The 22,077-nt window shown below is 58.0% G+C and overlaps 4 protein-coding genes across 5 annotated transcripts in view; 1 reads left to right on the top strand and 3 right to left on the bottom strand.

The window, feature by feature from the left end:
* Positions 1–4,512, top strand: part of DNAI1 (dynein axonemal intermediate chain 1) — a 151,848-nt gene extending 147,336 nt beyond the window's left edge. The window contains exon 20 of the mRNA XM_075079030.1: positions 4,251–4,512. Within this exon, the coding sequence (XP_074935131.1) occupies positions 4,251–4,355 (105 nt within the window). The 3' untranslated portion in view covers positions 4,356–4,512. The remainder of the gene's footprint in view (positions 1–4,250) is intronic.
* A 1,028-nt stretch (positions 4,513–5,540) lies between these two features.
* ENHO (energy homeostasis associated) lies at positions 5,541–8,059 on the bottom strand. Its single transcript, XM_075078913.1, has 2 exons — positions 7,792–8,059; positions 5,541–7,255 (listed from the first exon to the last, which is right to left on the bottom strand). Exon 2 carries the CDS (start codon positions 6,944–6,946, stop codon positions 6,761–6,763), a length of 186 nt encoding a protein of 61 aa, XP_074935014.1. The 5' UTR covers positions 6,947–7,255; positions 7,792–8,059; the 3' UTR covers positions 5,541–6,760.
* Positions 8,060–10,580: 2,521 nt separating this feature from the next.
* On the bottom strand, positions 10,581–13,584 carry RPP25L (ribonuclease P/MRP subunit p25 like). Its single transcript, XM_075078829.1, has 2 exons — positions 13,504–13,584; positions 10,581–11,966 (listed from the first exon to the last, which is right to left on the bottom strand). The coding sequence occupies exon 2, from the start codon at positions 11,955–11,957 to the stop codon at positions 11,397–11,399; it is 561 nt and encodes a 186-aa protein (XP_074934930.1). The 5' UTR covers positions 11,958–11,966; positions 13,504–13,584; the 3' UTR covers positions 10,581–11,396.
* Positions 13,585–14,385: 801 nt separating this feature from the next.
* DCTN3 (dynactin subunit 3) lies at positions 14,386–18,999 on the bottom strand. Of its 2 annotated transcripts, XM_075078773.1 has the most exons (8): positions 18,851–18,984; positions 18,628–18,712; positions 17,617–17,703; positions 16,907–16,990; positions 16,196–16,254; positions 15,494–15,553; positions 15,053–15,107; positions 14,386–14,817 (listed from the first exon to the last, which is right to left on the bottom strand). In XM_075078773.1, the coding sequence occupies exons 1-7, from the start codon at positions 18,947–18,949 to the stop codon at positions 15,090–15,092; spliced, it is 492 nt and encodes a 163-aa protein (XP_074934874.1). In that variant the 5' UTR covers positions 18,950–18,984; the 3' UTR covers positions 14,386–14,817; positions 15,053–15,089. The 2 variants fall into 2 exon arrangements, with proteins under 2 accessions (XP_074934874.1, XP_074934875.1); XM_075078774.1 differs by lacking the exon at positions 15,053–15,107 and having other exon boundaries at positions 14,386–14,783; positions 18,851–18,999.
* Between the last annotated feature and the right edge of the window lie 3,078 nt (positions 19,000–22,077).

Genomic DNA, 22,077 nt, shown 5'->3' with positions numbered 1-22,077 from the left:
ACCTCTGAGCAAGGCAGAAGGAACAAGAAAAAGTCTTCTCCAGCAGCAACATACCTCTGAAGTCCTGGCTCCAGGGGCTGTGTGCCCCTTCCCACTGAGGATAATAAGGATGGGAGTTTCTGGGAAACCCTGTTGGTGGCTTTAGCAGCTTCTCACCCTCTTCAAAATCAGTCTGTAAAAGCTTAAAGCCCTTTTACATGGGAAGCTCATGTCCTTGGTCACTGGGCTGCTTTTTAAAGTGGCCGTATCCTGTCACAGCATAGCTGTGCCCAGAAATCCCATCCTGTCAGGAATGGTAGGGACTGGGACTATCAGTGTCATGACAGCAGCAGAGCAGAGCCAGGCCTGTTCCCCTTGGCCAGGGCTCAAGCAGCGGGAAGAGCCCTCTCTGCTCCTGCAGAAGTTATGGGGACTTTTCTGTCTGTGTTCATGCCAGCATGGTTGACTTCCTCACTATTTTAAAACATAAATGTGTTTTCCTTTTTTTAATCAAAACTTTACAACAGATGTTTTACAATTTTTCCACCAACGGGGGAAAAAGAGGATGTTGAAAAGTGCCAGCATCATGGCTTTTATGGGAGAGTTTTATTAACTCAGCAGTTTACTGTTCAGCAAGGGGATGAAGGCATCAGCCAAGACACAGGGAATCCAGTTTAAATGACTCCCATATCCTGGATGTAGAGTTCAGTATGTGCCAGTGTGGGAAGGGCTGGGAATGGGGCATCCAGGGTGATGGATCTGGGGGCCTTCAAACAGCCAGCCTCAGGCTCATCCTTGTCCTCGTCCTCATCTTTTCCTTGCCCTACCCTTGCCCCTGGGGCTCCACCTCAGTCATCTTCCACCTCCTGCTTCACTTCCAGTGGCAGTAGTCACCTTTGGGACCAAGACGACCATCAAGGGTCCTGCAGCAGTTGTGCCCTCACTCCCAATAGGGCCAGGAGACCTGTGCCTCGGTTTCCCTGCCTGGAGAGCCAGAGCAGACCCCAGGCATAAGGCAAAGGGAGTGTGAGGGCAATGCAGGACTTGGCCATGAACACAGCACCATGGGGACATGGAGGGCGTCTCCTCCCGGCTCACCTCCCAGGCATCATGCCCCATCAGCAGGGCAGAGTCAGTCACCATGCAGAGTCTTTTCTGCCCCTGCCATGAGATTTCCTGACACATCCCTCATCACCATTTCAGCCAAGAGCATTTTGCTCTCTTGCTGGGAACTGTTAACAATAAAATCAATGCAAACACTGCTGTGAGCGGCTCCAGTACCCTTTTGATGAGCTCCTCAGGGACAGACCGCCCATGTAAGCTCAGCTCTGCATCTGTCAGCTCCATGGGGGGGATGCTCTGCCCTGGCTCCCTCTCAGCTCCTGGTGAATCCCATGGATGTGGTGTAAGCAGGGATGCAGGCAGAGGACAGGATCAGCTACACACCGGGGGCAAAGCCCCATGAGTGCCCTTTCCACGCTTGGCAGCAGCATTCATTAGGAGGAAGAGCCTATCGGCAGAGGTGATGCTTCCCCACCTCACACACGCTCCGGGAAATTGCAACAGCTCTGCTCTGAGAAGGGCTGCTCCTCAGAGGCCTGACTCAGGCGAAGCCCCTAGATTTGTAGGAAGCTGTTGCGTGCATCCAAGTGGATTCCATAGTGCCATGGCAGTGCCATCAGCCAGCCTGCAGTGGCCTGGCCAGCTCACATGCACAGCTGCCCTGGGAAAATCAGATGGAGGACTAAAGGGAAACTTTCCATTCCAGCGCCCCCAAAAGAACATTATAAATTTCCTTCCCTGTGTCATCGTGCTTGCCTGGTTATGTGGCGTTAAATTAGGGCTCTGGTTCAGCTACGGCTCATTACAGGCTTGCGCGTGGCTTTGTTGCAGCTTGTTCAGAAGCACCAAAGTAGCTGAGCCAGTGTGAAAAGCGAGGTTTTAGAGACAGCTCAGTGACTAGAAGCTGAGCCTTGCCTGTGGCTGGTGACTTCAGCAAGGCTCAGACATGGCCTCCACAGACTTGGCATTACTACCTGGAGGGCATCAGTCAGGGACCCTGCCTGACCCTACCAGTGGGGAGAATGAAGGGCTTGGGATGGAGGCAGGCCAACTGGAGATGGCTTCAGCATCTCCTTTACCCAGATGAGAGAAGGAGCTGCCTCTTTAGCCTGTCCCACAGACCTGTGCGTGGTGCTGTGTGCAACACGGGGTGCCAAAGGGAGTGTGTTGAACACCATCAGACAGCAAAGCAGCTTTTCTGCAGAAATAGCTATGTCCCGAAATACCCTGAGCAGCTGTGTTTATCCCAAGGCTCTCACTCAGAGAGATGCTCGGCTGTGACGTGGGCTGTTAGTACACACATCGCTTCTGGTGCCCGGACCACAGCCACAAAGGGTATTGCTCACTTAGGGTGTTAATACAAACCACCACCATCCTGGCATGCAATTGATGGGCTCAGTAAATAAAAACAACCCTGGCCCATCCCAGCACTCGAGCGAGAGTGGGGCTGTCTTCTTGGGAGCAGAGGGTTTTCCAAATGTACCCATTGCCCTCCCTAGGGCTGCTCTCACCCCAGCTGTGCCCTCCAGCAGCCAAGGAAATCACTGCTCTGTTGGGGTTGTGCTGGGCTGGGACGAGGGAGCAGCACAGGAATCCCCTGGGGATTTCTTTCCTGACAGTCATTGTCTTCAGCTGTGCCCATGTTTGCTAGAGAAACAGTGAGATCCCTGCAGCCCTACGACTTTCTCTTTGTTGTGCCCTGGCATTTCTTTCCAGCACTGGAGAAAAGACTTATTTGTAATTGCTGCACCTGGGGCCATTAGAGGAGCTGCCTCCAAGCCGGGTTGGTGATGTTGTCCCCTGCTGTGCCACCAAGTTGGAGACTCCCTGCCACCTCTCCCAAGCCTGCCTGTCAGACTGGGTACTAGCCCTCCCACTCACCCATGCTTGGCATCTGCTTTCTGGGGTGCCCAAAGCCACACTGGGCACAGAGGCGCTTCCCAGCCCTGCATCAGGGGGACACCCCTCCACTCCCCTCCAAATCCAGATGCCAGGTGAGAGCCTGCAGGCTGTCAAAGGGGAAAGCTGCAAGCAGAAGGCAGCATGGAGCGATGGGATACAGCAACTGGATGGTGCTGTTTTGGAGGAACCCCTTGAGGTAGAAGCTCAGCTGCAGGAGGTCTTGGTGGGTTGGATGCAGATTGGAAAATTCCTCTGCTGTGGCTGTGTGTGCCATGATATGTATCTGGAGAGCCCAAACCCAGTTATCACTTTCCCAAAGCCCCTGAGCTCCAATGAGAGCAACGCACTGGTGCTGTAGCCCACAGCAGTGGGGACATGCTTTGCTCAAAGCACTGGTGGCACTGGTACCCTTAGTAGGGCCATTGTCTCCCACCAGTCCTGTAACCTCCTCCTGCTCCCAGGCAAGTGAGGACTGAACCAGAGAGGCTTATTTCCCTCCTGCTACATGATTTCTCCCAAGATGCTGGCAGTTTCCTCTAGCACCTGGGGAGCGAGCCCCTGGGGCTGTTGGGACAAGTGCTGGGAGGGGCTGTGGGAAGGGTTCATCCTCCCTGCCCACCCTGGGGTGTGTGATGATGGTTGGCACAGCAGCATGCAAGGAGGCACAGGGACAGGCTGTGCCATGGGAGGCTTGGGGTGTGCCCAGGGGCAAGAGAGCCTCAGTGACAAGCTAATGGCCCACCTGGGACTCACTTATCCCCCTGGGTTAGGGGCTCTCAGCATGCACCTTCCCTCCTGGGGAAACACATTTGGGTGCAAAAGGGCCAATCCCTGCTCCTGTGGCTGCCTCCCCCCAGGAGTACTGGCATGGAACAGGTATGGTGGGACCATTCTGGGGAGGTTTGGGCATCAGCATCATCGTGACTGCCCTGGGAGTTGTGCATACCTAGCATGTCCCTAGGGTATGGGGGGTGGGAAGCTGGGGGCCTTAGAGGGTGGTCCAGACCCACGGGGCTGAGAAGGGTTGGGAGGAGAGAGGCAAAAGAGGGGTTGTGTCACTGTGAATCAACAGATCCACTCCCATCACCACACTGCCGCCCTTCCCCAGCCCATTGGGGCTTTCACACATACCATGGCACTTCAGGCTTGCAATAAGGGGACAGGCAGGTGCATCCCCCTGTGGATCAGCCCCCAGTGAGTGCTGCAAGCTGGGACACAGCAGCTGACCATCCCTCCTTGCGCCAGACCCCTCTCCATCGCCATGGTCCTCCTTGCTCACAGCTCTGCCTTGTTTGCTCTCTTTACAGGAGAAGAAAGGCCAGGAGGTTAAGAAGGGCCCTGAGGTGGAAATTGCAAAGCTGGACAAGCTGCTTAACCTGGTGAGAGAGCCAGAGAGCAGGGCAGGGAAGTGAGCAGGGGGAAGGATGGCTCTGCCAGGGGCTGACAGCCGAACAAGCCTGGCTTTGATCAGTGGCTGCTTGGCATGCAAGCCATGGGCCCCATGCTGCTCAGTCTTTGCATTGTGGGAACTTGCCTCTATGCCTGGACAAATAAACAGAGGTGCTGGGAGAGTGGCGCTGTGCAGTCATCTTTGGGGTCAGGCAGACCTCACCGTGCTCGGTCCCCCAGTCGTAAAGCCCTCAGCTCTTCTCCACCTGCAGCTGGGCTTGCAGTGGGTGAGAGCCCCATGGAGGGTGGGTGAGGGCTGGTCCCTCTGCCCTAGGGAAACATCAGGGCTGCAAATTGGTGGCAGCCAGTCCCATCAAGGGCGGTGGCCAGAGAGACTGAGCACTGAGCTGCAGCCCCACGGCCATTTGTGGGTCAGCCACGCACCTGGATTTCAGTGTGGACCCTAAGCCAGAGGGTGGCTGGGGAGTTAGCCTGGCCCCCAACAGCTGTGGGAGAGGGACATGCCATCACTGCAAACAGGGTATCACAGGAGCTGCTGGCCACCAGCTTCAGGATGCTCACATCTCCCTTCTCCCCAGGGGGGTTGCCATGGGGCTCGGCTGCCACTGCCCAAACGACAGCTGTGGGAACTGCTGGGCGCTGGGGTTTGCAGAGCCTTCCCTCATTCCAGCACTTTGCAGCAGAGGGATTAGCTGCTGCGGTGGCAGCAGAAGCTGCGGCGGCCTCAACGCATGCTGATGAGCAAGGACAGGCTGTCACCACTGGAGCCTTGCACACGTCTGCTGGGACTGGGGACCAGAGGCACTCGTTCCACCAGGCAGGGGTGGTGGCAAGCCTCCTCCATCTGCTCAGCTGGCATGTGTCCCCTGCAAGCACTGCTGTAACTTAAGGGCACAGCTTGGAAGCTCTCTGGTGCCTCTAGCACTGAGGTTTGAGGGGTGCTCCCTGCTGAAAGCCAAATGCCCCTGGCCTGGGCAGACATGCTGCAGGCAAGAACTATCAAGCCAGGTTTCTCACCCAGCATTTAAAAGCCACAGTTGGATGCAGATATGAGGCCTTTCTTGTCACCATCACCCAGCAAACCGGTCACCAGCCGTGGGGCAGCCGCTCCTCAGCCCTGCAGAACAGGCAGGACATGCCACCACACCCGAATTTTCCAGGCACTGGGCAGAGTTCAGAGATGCCACCTGGGTCCTATGATTGGTTTATTAGTCTAGCAAAAACACTGCTGCAAAGGAATGCGTTAGCTACACCTGACATGGGGAGGAACCACAGGCTCTGCCATGCCTGGCCAAGCCTGCACAGGGACCCTGGCTGGCATCCCTCCCAGCAGAGCCCACCCCTCTCTCCCCTTATTGCAACAGCTGTGCCAGCGGGGACCTTGGCTATTGCTTGGATCTAGGATGGGCAGGGCAGAGCCCTCCAAAACCCACAGCACATGCAGGCAGGGCAGGGGGAGGCAGCTCCTGGGCTTGGGGACAAGCCAGATGACAGGATCCCTCCCCACACATCCACTGTGGTCCCCGGGGAGTGACAGGGCTGGAAGACCCTTCAGTGCTTTTTGGCCAGGCACCCTAAGTTCTCCCCATGTCTCGCACCTCCCCAGAAAAAAGCCATCCCAGGCTGCTTTCACCAGGGATGGGGACACCAACAAGGGCGTGTCTGCTGCCGCGGGCAGGTCGCACCCCACCGCTGGCCTCAGCTGGGAGCAGGCAGGAGGGCAGGCAGAGACACACACCCAGCAAGGAGGGCTGTTTGCCTGGCAGTGTTGGTGCCAATGCTGGAGAGGAGTGACAGACAGACCGGGGACAAACGGAAAAACCATGTAGACCCTCTTGTGGCTCATTAAACTGGCTGCTGGGGCAGACAGGTGCCAAATGCCCTCCTGATGCTGGGGGCACATGGCACCCTTGGGCCACCCCCAAAGACACCCAGACTAGTTACACCCCATTCTGCCAGCGGGGCTCACTCGGGGATGGACGCCCATGCCAGTCCCACCGCCTTCTCTCCCCGAGCCCCTGACCAGCCCCACTCAGGTCTGTGATGCGGTGGCCACTGGCGTGGGCCACGAAGACTGGGGGGACCCCACGGGCTGTCCCCGAACATGGGGTGTGCTCGAGGACAGGGCTTCTGCTGTGCTCGCTGGCTGCTGGGATAGGCAGGATTGTCCCTGTAGCACATCCCCAGCTGCTGTATCTCCATCCCCATGGTCACCGTGGGCATCTGCAGGGACTTCACACACCAAAACCACGCAGGCAAAAGGCTATGCCCTGTGTCACGGCCCTTGCGAGCAGCTCAGCATCCCCTCTGCTCTCATCCTGCCCCATCCACTGCCCCAGTCCCAGTGCAGGCATCCACACTAGCGTGACTCCTTCAGCACAGCTGGGTACCTAAGTCCTCAAGCAGCTCAGGGCTGCAGCAGGTACTTTTCTTCATTCCTTGCCTCGTCTGTGTCAGAAGCTGGGCTCTTCTTGGGGCAGGAGGGGGTCCTGCAGGCCTTGCAGAGGATGAGGAAAAGGATGAGAATGAGCAGTGCAATGACACAGTTAAAAGAAATTGCCACGACCGCTCCAGTGGAAAGAGCAGCCCCCATTGCCACTGTCCCGTGGGGAAAAGCGGGTCCCACAGCTTGGCCCCACACGTAGGGTGCCAGTGCAGCGATGGAGCATGCAGCTGCCACCCACCAGCATTGGCAGGGGACAAAGGAGACGGCGGCGATGATGGCAGTGGGATGGGGCTGGGGCCAGGCACGCAGCAGGACGGCGTCGCCCCGTCGCAGTTCAGCTGCTCTCCGCTGTGTCCTGGGCTTCACCGCACTGCTGGGAAAGATCAACTGGAGCTTTTCCTCAGCCTCTCCTTCTCTGGCAGGGCGGTGGGGCCAAGAGGACCCCTTCTCCTCCACCTAGGAGGGAGAAAGCCATGGTAACAGCCGGCATGAGGGGATGGGCTGCCTGAGCCCCTCAGGGTGGGCTGCGGGGTGCCGGCATGCAGCGACCCTAGGACCCAAAGGGCACTGCTGGGGTTTGGCGGCTGCAGGTCAGCTGCTGTCTGGGGGATCTTTCCTGTGCCCTGGCTGTCCCCCCATCCCCTTCGAGGGCCACCAAGCTGGAGGCATCCCCAGAGATCCGTCGCCTCACCCCGGCCCAAAGCCCGTTCCCCGGGGCATCCCCGGGTGGCCTCGGCCCAACTCCTGTCCCCTCCCCACCCTCCACCCGCTTTTTCCACTGCCTGGACCCCACGGTGAGGTCCGGCACCCCAAAACGGGGCGAGCAGCTGGACGGACAGCAGGTGGGGGGCCGGGGAGCCCCTCTTGTGCTGCTTACCCGTATCGGTCAGAGCCCCGGTTTCGGGGGTATCCGGTGCCCCTAAGCCCCTGCCCCACCGAGGAGCGGGACTCCCGGGAGCCCCCGGGCAGCAACAGGTCCCGGCATTACCTACCTGCCTCCGCTCCGCTCCGCCCCGGGCACCGCCGGTACCCCAACGGCGGAGCGGGGTCCCGGCGCGGGGTCCCGGCGCGGGGTCCCGGTGCGGCGTCCCGGTGCGGGACGGGCTGGCAGTGGGGGTCCCGCGGCGGACCCCCGGCGCGGTGCGGGGTGCGGAGTCCCGGTGCGGGGTGGTGTTGCGGGGTGCGGGCCCCTCGGTGGGTGCCGCAGCCCCGCGAGCTGCCCGCTGCCTCCCGCCGGTACGGGGGGATGGGGCGGGCCCTGCCGAGAGCCCCGCCCCCGTCATTGGTGGCCGCCCCCCTACCCGTGGTGCGCCATTGGGCGAGCGCTCGGCTCAGGGCCCGCCCCCTCGGCCGGCGCCCACGTGAGCGGCGGGCAGCTCTGTCGGGCAGCGCGCGCGCGGCCGGCCCTGCCTGGCCCGGCCCTGCCCGCACTGCCCCGAACTGCCCGGCCCCGGCCTTCCCCAGCCGCCCCTCCTGCCCTGTCCCTGCTGCCGGTACTGCCCTGCCTGCCCTGCCCTGCCCAGAAGAGCGGCACGTTCTTCTGTCCCGCTCTTCCGCTCACTCTCCTTACTACCCTCCGTGCACTGCCCGCCCTGCCCGTGCTGCCTTCCTCACACTGCCCCTGCCTGCCCAGCTCAGCCTGGTCCTGCCCTGCCCGGGGGCCAGTGCCTGGCTCTCCCTGCTGCTGCCTTGTCCTGCCCTTAACCGTCTGCTGCTGCCCGCCCTGCTCCTGTGCACACGCGTGCACACACGCACGCACGCACGCAGGGCGTGTGGACGCTGAGGGCACAGCAGCTGAGCCTGGCCTGGGGTCCCTGCCAGGACACGGGGACCATAGGCAGGCCGGGGTTCGGCACAGGCACCACCACAGCCCGTGGAAGGGGGAAACGGGTCATTTAGCGACATTCATTGCCCCAGGAAACCGGACAGCAGTGGCCTGATAGGCACAGCTTGTCCCTGTCCTGTGCAGTGGGGAAATTGAGGCACGGGCAGCCCATCCCCAGGCACAGGCATGCTCTGCCCCTGCTGAGCCAGGGCTAACCGCCAGCCCCTGTACGGACACCGGAGCCAGAGATGCTCTGGTGCGGGGTGTCACCCCAAAGGGGGACACTCCTGGCAAAGGACGCAGACATGGCACACAGGGTAGGTGGCTGGGGGCACACACAGGGCTCTCCCCACGGCTCTGGGGGATCCTAGAGACCCCCAGGGATCCAGTCCCAGCACCTGCAGCTGCTCTGAAAAGCCAGGGCTGGGCCACGTGTCCACCTGGTGGCACAGGGACACGGCAGTGACACATACAGGGAACTGCTGCAGCCTCTCGGGCCGTGGGGGGCCCAGCCGGCTGGGCAGCCCCGCACAGTGTGTCACACCAGGGGACAGGGAAGAGCAGATCCACCAGAGAGCTGGGGAACCTCTCCTGGCCGACCCGAGGGGGTCGCCAGGGGCTTGCGGGTGCAATGGCTGGCTGCTCCCTCTGCAGCCCAGGGGAGGAAAGCTCTGGTGCTGCTGGGTGCCAGGAGAGCTGCCGCGGTCAGCCGAAGGTAACGTCAAAGAGAAAAACAAAACAAAAATCACTTTGCAAGTTTTTATCAGAACACATTAAACACACCACGGCCATGAGGGAGGATTGCACAGGCTGTCTGAAGATCTGGCTCCCTGCTAAGAGGGTGGTTTTAACAGCAACAAACGCATTGCTTGTTGCAATGGCAGAAGCTGTCCGATCAGACACTCGAGCATCTTCCTTGGTATTTATCGCTGATCTGCTGACTAGTCAAGAAAAGCAGCCTCCTCCTCAGGTGTACAGGTGCAGCAGCCAGGGACAGCACAAAGATCAGCTTAACCCTGCCCCATCCCCAGGTTTCACCTGCGCTGGCACAGCGGGAAGAGGTCTGGGCATTCCGCAGGTGCCTGGTGAACTCGGGCGGCGGGGCTGGCTGGGCAGAGCTTCAGTCACGACACCACCAGAAGGGGAGGAGGATGAGGCACGTAAACCCAGCACCATCCTGGCTCATGCCAGGTGCTCAGCTGATGCTCACGGTGATGCCAGGCAAACGCCTGAGCGCTGTCCGAGCAGGTGAGGCCTTGTCTGTGAAGGCGCTGGGTCACATGGTAACGCACCACCTCCCTCCCACTCCCGATTTAGGTGAAATCCCTTCTCTAAATGGCGGTATTGCTTCCTGTTGACTTAATGAAGCAGAGCGTCAGGTCTGGCTGGAGCTTGCCACCACAGGCAGCAACCCAGGACAGGCTGTGAGCAGGGCTTGTTCTGGCGAGAGCTCAGGCTGACACAGGGAACAGCACTTTCTTCCTGCCCAGTGAATCGCCAGCTGCTCCGGCGGCGATTGCTGCTCCTCCATGCACGGGGGGCCGTGGATGGGGCTGCTTGAGCCCCAGCGTTTCCTTTCCTTCGGGAAGGAAACTATCGCGCAAGGAAAGATGCTCCATCCTTTGCCTCACTCAGCAGAGTTTAGGCCGAGTTCTTTTGAGACTGCAGTTCTAGTGGCTTTAAAACAAAAAAAAGGAATACCAAAAAACTTCCCTGAAAAAAACCAAAACGCAACCCTGACCTTTCTTGGCTATCAAAGGTGAACAGCAAAGGCAGAAGGAAAACATGCCCCCCCTGCATCAGGGTGCATTTACAGTCACGAGAGAGAAAAAGTGGGAGCAGCAGGTCCCCTCTCCCGCATGGAGAGCTGAAAGAGTAAAGCTTCCGCCGGCAGCCGCAGCCCCACCAGCAATGCTTACAGGGTGACCTCCAGTGGGGTTAGGAAGACATGACAAATTTCATGTTACACGAAGAGGAAACTTTATTTTAAATCCATCTCTGTGCATGATAAAGGAGCAGAAAGGGGAATGAACAGGGTCATTCAGAGCTTACTGTTACCACCACCCCAGGGCACTTACGCAGCTACAGGATTTCAGGCTGGTTACGACATGAGTCGGCTCCTGCCACTTTGGCAGAGAGAGGTGTAACTGTCAGCTCCACCGAGGCGAAAGGAGGACAGAAAGGGCACGGCACACACACCATCACAGACGGAGTTGTATCCCCACAGTCCTACATTCGAACCGCCCAGCAGGCTCAGCAGATGGACCTTTGGGCACAGAAGCAGCAGCTGACACAGCCCTGTGCCCCACCGTCTGCTCCAGTGATGCAGGTGGCAGCCGGGTGAATCCGAACCGGGTCCCTCCTCCCCTCAGCACCACAGCAGGAGCCACCTCCACCTGCCACACAAGTGGGTACCCAGCACACAGGCCAGCTCCCTGGGCTGCCACGCTGCCCTGAGCAGCCAAAACCCCACTCGGCGAGCAGCCATTCGCTGGGGCTCACCAACGAGACGCCAATGGTCCTTGCTCAGGCGGAGAGACACCCCTCTTCCCTGAACTGCATGCTAAGGAGTACAGCCTGGCAGCCTCTGACAAAGGAACTTGTCAAAACACAGTTTCAGGCAGCAACAATCACATCCATTTTGAAACAGTTAACTTCTGCCCTCCCCTAACCACTCCGCAAACCCCCATGTTTAGCAGCAGCTTTCCAGCCACAACAGCTGGCTTGTTTCTGTAACTCCCCCAAACTACACCCAAACACGGTGCTGACACCTCAGGACTTGGCACAGGACTCCCCAGGCCCTCCTCCAGTGGACCGAGGGTGCTTGCCTGTGCTGCCAGCTCCCCTGCCTCCACCCTGCTTCCTCTTCATTTGACCCTGTGACTCTGCCTTAAGTGTCTCGATCCAGAAGGCGTCAAAGGAGCCTGGAGCCTGGTATCCCGGCTCCTGAGGGTCGAGGGCATCTTTGCTGAGTAAGACGCATATGGCAGGAATGTTTCTCTTCACTGTCAAGGCATCAAGGCCTGCCTCGGGCACAATGGGTTCCCAGATCTCTTCAATCTGTTTGAAGAGCACTTTGGTGATCTGATGCAGCTCTTTGAGCCTTCGTTTCATGATTTCCACACAGGTAATGGTCTTGCTGACCGCTTTGCCTGAGCCAGTGAAAAGGATCTGCCTCACTGAGTCCAGCTCCATCTTGCCGATGGCATAGCCCATCAGATTTCTGATTTTACTCCCATCCTTCACTTTCATTTCAATAATATCAGGGGGCAGGCTGGTGAAAGGAAGAGGACAAGGTTTCTCCACGATTTTGGTCTTCTTATAGTTCTCCATTCTGCAGTGCTGAAAAGGAAGGCAGATCCATTAATACCAACTCCCTCTAAAATGGCTGCGCAAAGAACCTCTCACCCCAGTTAGCTACAATCTTCCCTCTGAGGGGCACTCTGAGCTACCAGCGTTGGGGATCCTGAAAAGGCATATCCAAAGGATGAGCAAGAATGCACTACTCATGCAGAGGAGTCACGTGTACCCCAGTCTTCCTCGGCACGTACCTACTGCATGAACACTGCCACAGGGCAGCCTGGGCCCCAAGAGGCAGGTGGTGAAAGGGACAGGGCTGGTCCTGTGGGCCTGAGCAGGGTGAAGTAAGAAATACAGGCCATATCTCAGGGAAAGAGAGAACAGACAGGTGAGCTGAGGTTATTGGGAACAGAAGCCAGGGGGACGCTGACCACAGCTGTACCCTGTCAGCCACACCAGGAGGTGCACACAATGAACCCAGGCACGGCTGTTACAGGAACAGGCTCAGGGGCTCTGAACCCCACGACCGGCCAGCGGGTACTCGATAAAGCAGTGCAGGTCACAGGGAAGACAGCAAGCCGGGGGTCGCAGGCAGGAGACACATGGCCAGCAAGAAGCAGGAGAAAAGAAAGGCGTATGATGAACCAAAAAAGGGTTCTCCCAGGCAAAGTGAAAGACAGAGGTGTGCAGCCTCATAGCTCCCCTCTCTGACAAGGCACGGTCCCTCTACCGGCATCCTGACTGAGGCCTGCCTCAGCCTCCCTGCCACAGAAGCCCGAGGCGCCCAAGCATGCGGTGCTATGGCTCTCTGTAAGCTCATAAGCCCGGTTTCAGTCAGAGCCAGCACCTTGTGCGCCGTCCCCTGGCGAGCCAGGGCAGGTCGGTGCCCCCTCTCTGCACCGCGGTAGCACAGAGCCCCCCGAGCCCCGCGGCCCCAGCACGGCGGCAGGCTGCCATCGGGGCTGGGGGCCGGCACGCACCCCGCTCTGCTGTGGGGCGGCAGCGCCAGGCAGGCGACGGGGGCTGCGGAGGGCAGGGCATATCGAGCTCTCAGCCGCACGGGTCGGGGCGGCGGAGCCACTGCCGGGGGGCTGCGAACGGCCGGCGCGGGGGCTGCTACTGGAATGGGGTGGGGCAGAGGCGGCTGGTGTCACAGGGCCTTGCGGGAGGCCGGGAACCCCTCCAGAGCCCCGGGACGAGGCCAGGATGCGTTATATGTGCCTGCGGGATGGCCAGGTGCCCCTATAGGGCCACGGGAGGAGGCCGGGGTGAGCGGTATGTGCCTGCATGGTGTCCAAATGCCGCTATAGGGCCCCAGGAGGAGGCCAGGTGACCCCGTACGGCCCCAGGGGGAGGCCGGGCTGCACTACACGTGCCTGCAGGGTGGCCGCGTGCCCCTATAGGCCCCCGAGGGGAAGCCGCGTGCTCTATAGGGTCCCGGGAGGAGGCCAGGCCGCACTATATGTGCCTGCGGGGTGGCCGGGAGCCGGGGAGGCCGCGTGCTCCTATAGTGCCCGGGGGGAGGCCGAGAGGCCCAGAATGGGGGGGGGGGGGGGGGGGGCGACGGGCTCGCTCTCACCTGCCGCAGACTCAGCCGGTCCCTCGCCCCAAGATGGCGGTCGGCGCGCGCACGCGCAGTGAGGGCGGAAGGAAGGCTGAGTTGCGCAGCTCCCTGGCCCCGCCCCTGCGTGACGTCAGTGTGACGCTACGCCGGCAAACCCGCGGGACCGTGGGCGGTTGGGCGCCTACCTCGCAGCGGCTGTCTCCTGAGGGGGCTCCGTGCGGAAGGTCGTCCCCAGCGCGCCGCTGCGGTAGCCCCCGGGCACTCGCCCACACCCACGCGGGAACGTCCCAGGGCCCCGCCGGCACCCGCAGGGAGAGCACTGGGACAGCCAAGCCCCTCCGGACTCCCCTGCTGGGGTACTGCCCCATTCCCGCGGAGGTCCCGGTCACCGGCGGCTGGCCCGCGCCTCACCGAGCGGTGGGGTTTAGGGCCCTCCCAACAGCGTGACCTCAAACTCAGAACACCTTCGTGCCAGGAGAAACGCTGGGCTCTCGCCAGACCCAGCGAGGCACAGCTTGGGCCCCTCTCCAAGGGGGAAAGGGCCAGCCGCAGGTTCTGGCTTACAGCAGCCACTCGGGTAAGTGCATGTAGGACCAAGGCAAGAGCTGCCACCACCTCTCAGTGCACAGGTGGGAGAACGGCCCACAGGAAAAGCCCCATCAGGCCAGAACCCCCTGGGCACAGTCAGCTCAGGTGCACGGGAAGAAACAGTGGAAAGAGTGTGTGCTGCAGCCTGGGGAAGGCTGTGGGATGCAAGGGGGTTTACCAGCCCTTGGCCCCAGGCCAAAGCCACTAGCAATCTCCTGCAGCTGCCAGGAGACCTGTGGTGGGAGGAAACCACACAGGGAGGGACAGTCTGTGCCATGGCTGTGCCCAGGAAAGGAAGAGACAACCCAGTTTGCATTCCAGGACTTTACTATGGTCTGCAGTAAGAGCAGAAAGGGATTTTAAAATATGTTACAAACCAAAACATATTTCAGGGAAGTGCAAGATTTGCAAACAGTGGCATATTAAGGAGTAGTGAGCCTTCAACTGGGGGTTGATGCAGCGCAACCACAGAGCCAGGGTGCCCCCCCGAGAGCCTGCAACATCACTCACAGCATGCTCATGCCGAGCAGGACAACACTGCAAGCTGTGCTGCAGCCTCTCCTGAGTGCCCAAGGCTGGCAGGGTCCCCGGGGTTCTCTAGACTGCTGGCTCTGCTGTCACTCTGCCACAGGTTTCACTTTCTTGGCTGTTTCCAGCTGTGTCAGTATTTCATTCCACTGGACAAACTGCTTGGAGAGAAGCAGGGTCTGGATGTGACTGTTAAGGAAAGAGATGTGGAAACTGCAGGGAGGAAAGCAAGGTCAGAGCACCCTGACAGCACCATTACAATCCCAGTCTCCTGGGAGAAGAGGAGGCCTGGGGCATCAGGCTGTAGAAAGCCTGCACGGACTCAAACCAGCCAGGCGTTGAGCTACTGGACAGCACCAAACACCAACAGGAGTCCAGGAGGTGCTTCTGAGTGCTGCATAGCCCTGCATTTTAAGCGGATCCACAGAAAAGAGCAGAGCTTCCCTACCTGCTGTGGTTTTAGGATGTGACTCAGCACTGGGATCCTACATGGCCAGGATTATCTGCTGTTTGGCTCAGGAAGGTCACAGGGACCAGCAGTCATCTGATAAAGATGCCAACATCCAGCCGGCCAGCGCGAGCCCTGCACCAGCGCACAGGCTGCGCCGCTCCTTTGTGCCGAGCCGCACTGTGAGCGATCCAGCACAGGGGCTCTGGCTCGCAGGTGGTACCCTGCCCTTCCCATCACAGGGAGACGGGCAGTTCTGGCCCTCAGCTCTGCTCTGGAGAGGAGCATGACAGGGACACAGGTGTCACCACGACAGAAAGGGCACTGACCAATAAACCCAGGGCTGGGGATCGCCTTCTTCCAACAACATCTGGTGAGGCGAGGCAGCCTGGGAGACAGGCGGACAGTTCAGCTGTATCAGGCCCAAGGCTCAAAGGATACCATTTTGTTGTAGTCTTCAAGGAGCATCTTGACACTCTCAGTGAGATCTTGACGCTGTTCCTGCAGAGAGGGGAACCACTGTGAGCAAGCAATAATCAGCTGAAGGAAATCTGTCCTCCCAGACCCTGACAGCACAGGGAGAAACCTATCCAAGGCCAGCAATAACATCAGAGCTCAGACTACTGCCTGCCTCTCCTCAGCATCCATGCTTCACTCACTCCAGAATAGAAACTCACAGCAAAATGCTGAAAGGGGGCATTAGGTGCTGCCCAAGTGACTCATCACCAGCTGCAGGAACACTCAAAGGGCAAAGGAAAGGTCAAAGAAACAAGGTGACAGTATCCACAGCCTTCCAGAGACTGGGATACTGGAAGAGTGCAATGGTTTATTTCATTGTCCCAGTGAGACAGGCAATGCCAGCTCGTTAAACCCACGGCCACTTAAGAGGTTTGAGTGACACAATGTTTCTGATGGGCTTATGGCAGGCTAAGTGCTTTCCCAATTTAGAGGCAATTGTCAAGAAATCCTGGCTAGTTTCTACACTCCCACCCCCTCCCCAAGTGCTTACACTTCTTTAAAACTGCAGCATGAAAGATGCAAAAATAAACCTGCTACAAATGAGCAATTCAAGCAATTGCAAATACAGGGAACAAATGGCTCCTCCTCCTTGCTAGTCAAGACTGTCAAAGCTATTCACGCTACCTGCTGCTGTATGTGGATTTGAGAGAGTCGCTGTAGTTTGGCTGCATGGTCGGGAACCGCTGAAAGCACAGAAGAGAAATCCATTTTGTTTGGTTTACATCACATAAGATTAGTTACCAGAATAAAGACCGTTCCTTCTTCACAAGCACATTGCAGCAGAACTCTGCTCACTGAATGCAAGTGCCACAGGCCACAAACACACCTTTTATACCATACAAATCTTCTAGCTACCCTGTACATGAAATACCAAGTGTATTTGTTCACCACTTCTGGACGGCATGAGTTAGGGGATACTGCAGTAAGAATTACATCAGAGTAAACTACTTAGATGAACATTAGGGCAAGCAATTAAAAAAAAAGCCTACACCAAGAGCAGGGATGTTCTGGACATAAAGAGCTGGTAGGCAGGTGCGGCTCCACCGGGAACTGTACACAGCCCTCAGCCACAGGTCTCTGCCCTCTCTGCCAAGCTGCTGTCCCTAACCTGCTTCCTGAACTACTCTATTGCCTCCTTGACCCTGCAGGGGATGTTAGAGCAGCATGAGGGAGGAGCAGGCATACTTTGTACCTACTTTACGCACACCGGGTTGTGTGATTAGCTGTCCTCAAGTCTTAGGCTCAAGACAAAAAAAAAAACAAAAACAAAAAACAGGATAGGCAACATCGTGGGGGGTGGCATTTGCAGCTCAGCCTTGGAGAATAACATCATACCTTGGATATCGGCGCTGTCCAAGATGGGCTGGAGGTTCTTCACCTGCTCCAGAAGGGCTGCTCGGGAAGGAATAGCCTGCTCCTCTGATTTGGGAGGGACAAAAAGCAACATCAGTAAATACAAGACATTGCTTTGGCTTTTCACAAATAATGGTGAGGTAACTTTTCCAGCTGATCTAGCTATACAGAAAGGGGCTTGTTTATGATTTTATTTAGACTTGTGTTGTTCACCCCTGGATTCTGGTTCATGTTAACTTAAGGCAGGAAAATCTCATCAAGTTTTATTCACAGACTACACCAAAACAAGACTGAACCAACCTCCTTGGGGCAAAAGAGTACAAGGGTAGGAAGTGTTTAAAATACATCATCCAAAGGTCTTCTATTTCTGTCACAGCCTAGAGAGTATTGGAATTGGGGTAAGGAACACTGTTCTAGCTCCTGTTTTTCTTTTCAACCTTTTATTAATTCAGGGTTAAACTGATCAATACTAAAAAGATAAGAAGCAATGCAACTGCAACATGGACATGCACAAGGGAGCTCCAAGGGTGACAGGCATCCTTGTACAAACTATCTCTCTGATAGCTCCAAAGAGGGTGGCTTGCCAGAGCTTTACAACTAAAGAAAATAAACCCATCCCAATCCAGCTTAGGTAAAAGACTACTTTTACAGTGCTAGAAGAATGCCCTGTCTCCTCTCATTTCATACCATACCTGCCAAAATGAACTGCAGCTTCACGGCGTCTGGAATGGCCATCCTATCAATGTACTGAGGATCAAGGTATTTTATTACATCTTCAACTAGAGTGAAAAATAGGTTTTGAGACAGAAAGTAGGAGAGGCGTTACTGCCTTTAGAAGTGCAATCTTCCTCCGTGCTATACCTCATGTTACTTTGTAAACACTGCCCACTTTGGGTCAGGTTTTTTTCAGATTCATTAATTTCTATAGCACTTGAAATTATGCAACTTTGCAGCACTGTGACCAGTCACTGACAAATGGCTCACACCAAGGAACTGCTTTGTTACAGACACCCACAACACTTGCTTTTTATTTGGATAACGATATTAAAAGTGAGTGAAATCTTCTTCTTCCTGCCCCTGAAACAAAACTAGCCAATTGCCCTTCATCCTGGTCCTTAAAGTAATTTACAAAGACATGGTTTGTATTTTTATACTAAACAGCCAGTGCAGCCTTGGACCACAACAACCCTGCCTATGCAGCCTGCTCCTTCTGCAATATGAGACAGCAAAATATGTCCAAGAGGCAGCTTTGCAGGACAAAGCACCACTCTGGTGTCCACTCCAGATATCTCCCAGTTCAGAGGTGACTCCCCAGATGCCTTCACCAGCGGTTGCATGTGATCCATATTGCTCCCACCACACACTAGAGAGCTGCTCTAGGGTGCCCAAGAAGTACAAGCGTGCAGGAAGTCATTGCAGGAGCCCAACAACCCTCAAGGGCTGCATTACAGTCAGAGCAAATAGCTGCGCTGATACCGGCAGACATCAAGCAAACAACAGGCTCAGCAGCCCACTTCCCATTACTGACAGCTGAGTGGGAGAATTGTGAGCAGAAAAACACCCTACTCAGTTACTTACTTCTCAGGAAAATATGTAAAACAAGAGAACAAAATCAAAGGGGCTCACACGGGGCAGGGAAGGGAGCAAAACGCCACACTGGGGTTTCGAGGTTCCCCCCTCCCTCCTTTCCCGAGGCCGCTCACTTTTCTTGAACAGGATTTTGATCCTCTCCCTCTTGCCGGTGATGTTGTTCAGCGCCACCTGTACCTTCACCACCTCGTCCGCCACCTGCGGGGGTAGAGAGGGAGGGGACGGCCTGTCAGACCCCGCCGGGCCTGGGCCTGGGCCCGGCCCCGAGTGGAAGGGAGGGGAAGCCGGGCCGTGCCCCCGCCGGCGCAGAGCCATTCTCCGGATCCCCCCCGGCACCTTGCGCGGCCCGTTGGCCCCCTCTCCCCCGCCGACTCGCAGCTCCAGCTCCTCCAGCCGCCATTGTAGCCTCCGCAGCTCCACCGCCCCTGCCGCCATCTTGCCGCCGGCCGGAAGGAGCCGCAGGCCACTTCCGCCCCGCCCCTCCGCGTTGCCATGGCGGCGCGTTGCCAAGGGCCGCCGTTGCCACGGAGACGGGGTCGGCCGGGGCGGGAAGGGGAGATGGAGGCGGCTCCCTCGGTGGGGCGGGAGGTGCGAAGCCCCTCTCAGAGACAAGGAGGGGAGGCTGCAGGCGGTCGATGGCGATTTGCACTGCAGAGGGAGGCCTGCAGGCCTCCTGCTACCCGGGCGGTCGATGACTGCTTCATTCCGGCGCGGCCCTCCAGGAAAGAGGCGTGCGCATGTATTAAAAGAAATAGATGTAGTGATCTATGGGCCATGTGGAGGCAGGGCCTTTGAAATCCAGGAGGCTGCCGTGGGCTATCCCCCAGGCCTCAGCCTGCCCAGCTTCACCTTCCTCCTATTGACCGCTGCAGGTGACACTCACTAAAAAGCAAAACGCTAATAAATGCAGCATCCAACCCCAGCCCCACCACTGCCTGCAGCTGGCACTCGCAATTACATGGATACCTCACAGGGACAAGATTAATTCAGGGTAGCAGCACCCACCACAAAGAAGATTCCAGAGGCTTTCCAAACTGTAGGGGGAGAAGTTCAGGAGTCTCCAAAGCACCCTGTGATGTTCCCTGCACCCCAGGGCTCAGCCTGCTGCTGCCCCATCATGCCTATGTAGCCTCAGCAGTGCCAGAGCTGCCCCAGGTAGGAGGGCAGTTCCTCCCCCTCTTGGGCTCTGAGCACAGGGTGGGTGTTGCACTGCCATGCCCCAGGCACCAGGAAACCCTGGTCCGGGTCCCAGACCTAGCTTTTAGGCCAAAACCAACTGCTCATAGCTAGTACTTTGTTAGCATGGCTGGCACTGCAGGCTGCATATCTTTGGGGACCCTCCCAGTGCCCCTTGCCACAAGCAAAACCCACTGTGCTCTGAAAAAACTTCAGCCCTCTAGGTGTGCTCCTTCAGGCAGTTGTATGGGCCTGCCAGGCTATAGGAGGGAGCTGTGGGGTGGCCCAGGGCCTCAGCAACCCCTATGGCCTCCCAGATCTCCCTGGAGAAGCTGTGAAGGGCACTCCAGCAGGACGAGTGGGCTGAAGCCCTGTGTGCTCTGCCTTTTTTTCCCAGGGATCAATAGCTGGCTGTGGAAGAGGCATCTTCAGAAGGGAAGAGCTGCCCTTTGTTCCACAAAGGCAGCAATTAGAAAGGGCTTCATTAGCAGAAGTGGCTGGGGGCTGCAGCAGCAGCCAGGGCCTGTGCACACAGTGTTGCTCTGTGTTTAAAGGATACTGGGTCTGCTGTGGCTTCTGCCCAGCATGATGGGCAATGCCCATGAATACACAAATCCCCGTGCTAGAGGGTCACAGATAACCCAATCCCCCAAGGTGAGAAATTCAGGCAGTCCTGGGACCCAGGCCCCCAGGGTGGGCTTTAGGGTTGGAGGATATCCACCCTTTAAGGTCCCATCCATCCTGTGGGCCTTGGAGCAAGGCTGAAGCCACAGAACTGTCTGCCCACAGCCCAGCACAACATGTGATGAATCTGCCCCTCCTGTTCCTTGCTCCTTGGGGCTGAGAGGTGTTGTCTAACCCCGTATGCACCCCTGGAGCCTGCGATGGCACACTGATGCCATGGCTGCCTGCCCTCAGCCCGATGCTGAGGGAGAATCCAGTGTTCCTCTTGCTAGGCTGGATCATCCCTGCATCCTCCGTCTCCTCCCTTCCACTCAATTACAGTCCCTGCAGGATGCGGGAAGTGGGCATTGATCAGGACTGGTTACTCAGGTGACAGCAGCTGTGTCCGCGAACCCCCCAGGAAGCATGGCAACACACATCATCCCCCGAGCTGTGTAACGAGTGGAGACGCAGGCCTGCATGTGTCCTCCCAGCTCCCCGGGGCCCTGGCGCTCAATGAGCTGTGGCCAGTGCTCCCTGGCAGTGACAGGGGACACAAGACCCCAATTAAGGCTGCATTGATCCCATTCCAGCTCTTGCTTGGTGGGCTGTGCCATGGCTGCAGGAGTTCTGTGGCAGGGCTTAGCTGTCTCACACCCGTACAGCTCTGGCACCCCTGCCCCAGAGCAAACACCCTGGAACTGTCTTGCAGCATGGGCCCGCAGGGAGACACTCATACACACACGCATACATGCAGAGGGAAACCCCACTGCAGCCTGGTGCACACACTAACAGACACATGCATACACACACATATGCACAGGAAACCCTACTGCAGCCTATGTACACACACACGCACTCTCACAGACTCTCATCCACACACATGCACACCCCACCCCACTCCCACGTTCACACACCCTACATGGAACACTACATGGTTCCTCTGACCCACCCTACCCGGGGCTCCTTAGATCCTCTACACAGGTCATGCATCCCCCCCCACAGTGTCCCCATCATGTCACCCCCCGTGTCAGCGCCGTGTTGTCCCGTGTCGGTGCCCCGAGGCCGGGTCCGGAGTAGCGGGGTCGCCGCAGCACCCTGGACAGCGCCCGCGCCGCCCGCCGGCCCCGGGACTCCGGGATGGGGGCGTCCCCGGGGGGTGGGGGTGTCACCGGGGGGGACTGGGAGTGTCCCCAGGGCGGCTGGGGGCGTCCCCAGGGGCGACCTCTGAAACAGGAGGGTCTGCCGCCTTGTGGGCTAGCGACCTGGCTTCATGGGTGTTGTGGAGGGGAGGGGGCTGTCCTCTTGGCTGCCGTTGGTGGGAGCGTCTGTCCCCACAGGAGCCCGTTGTGCCTCTTTGTATGAATGGGTGGCTGCATGCACGAGCAAGCGTGTGCAGTGGCACACATAATGTGAGTGTGACTGTGTGCATGCATTTGTGCATGCCATCGAGTTTCTGTGAGGGGAAAAAAGTGATCCGTGCATATGTGTAGCTGCCTGCATGTCTCTATGCTTTTCCATGTGCACCCCTGTAATCACCCATGAGCACCTGTGTGTGTGCCTGTGCCTCCCTTCCAGCTCCAGCCGGGTCACCCATGCCCTCTGTGGGTGATGCACAGGTGCCAGGCTGGCCCAGCACTGCTTGCATCTCACCAGATGCAACCTCACAGCCCCATGGTCATGGCCTTAGCAGCCCCAGGGCTGTGCCCACGCCTGGCACAGGC

This window comes from Phalacrocorax aristotelis, chromosome Z (assembly GCF_949628215.1).
Source record: "Phalacrocorax aristotelis chromosome Z, bGulAri2.1, whole genome shotgun sequence".
Lineage (NCBI taxonomy): Eukaryota > Metazoa > Chordata > Aves > Suliformes > Phalacrocoracidae > Phalacrocorax > Phalacrocorax aristotelis.
Note: the sequence above shows the minus strand (reverse complement) of the source record. Positions and strands in the feature narration are given on the sequence as shown.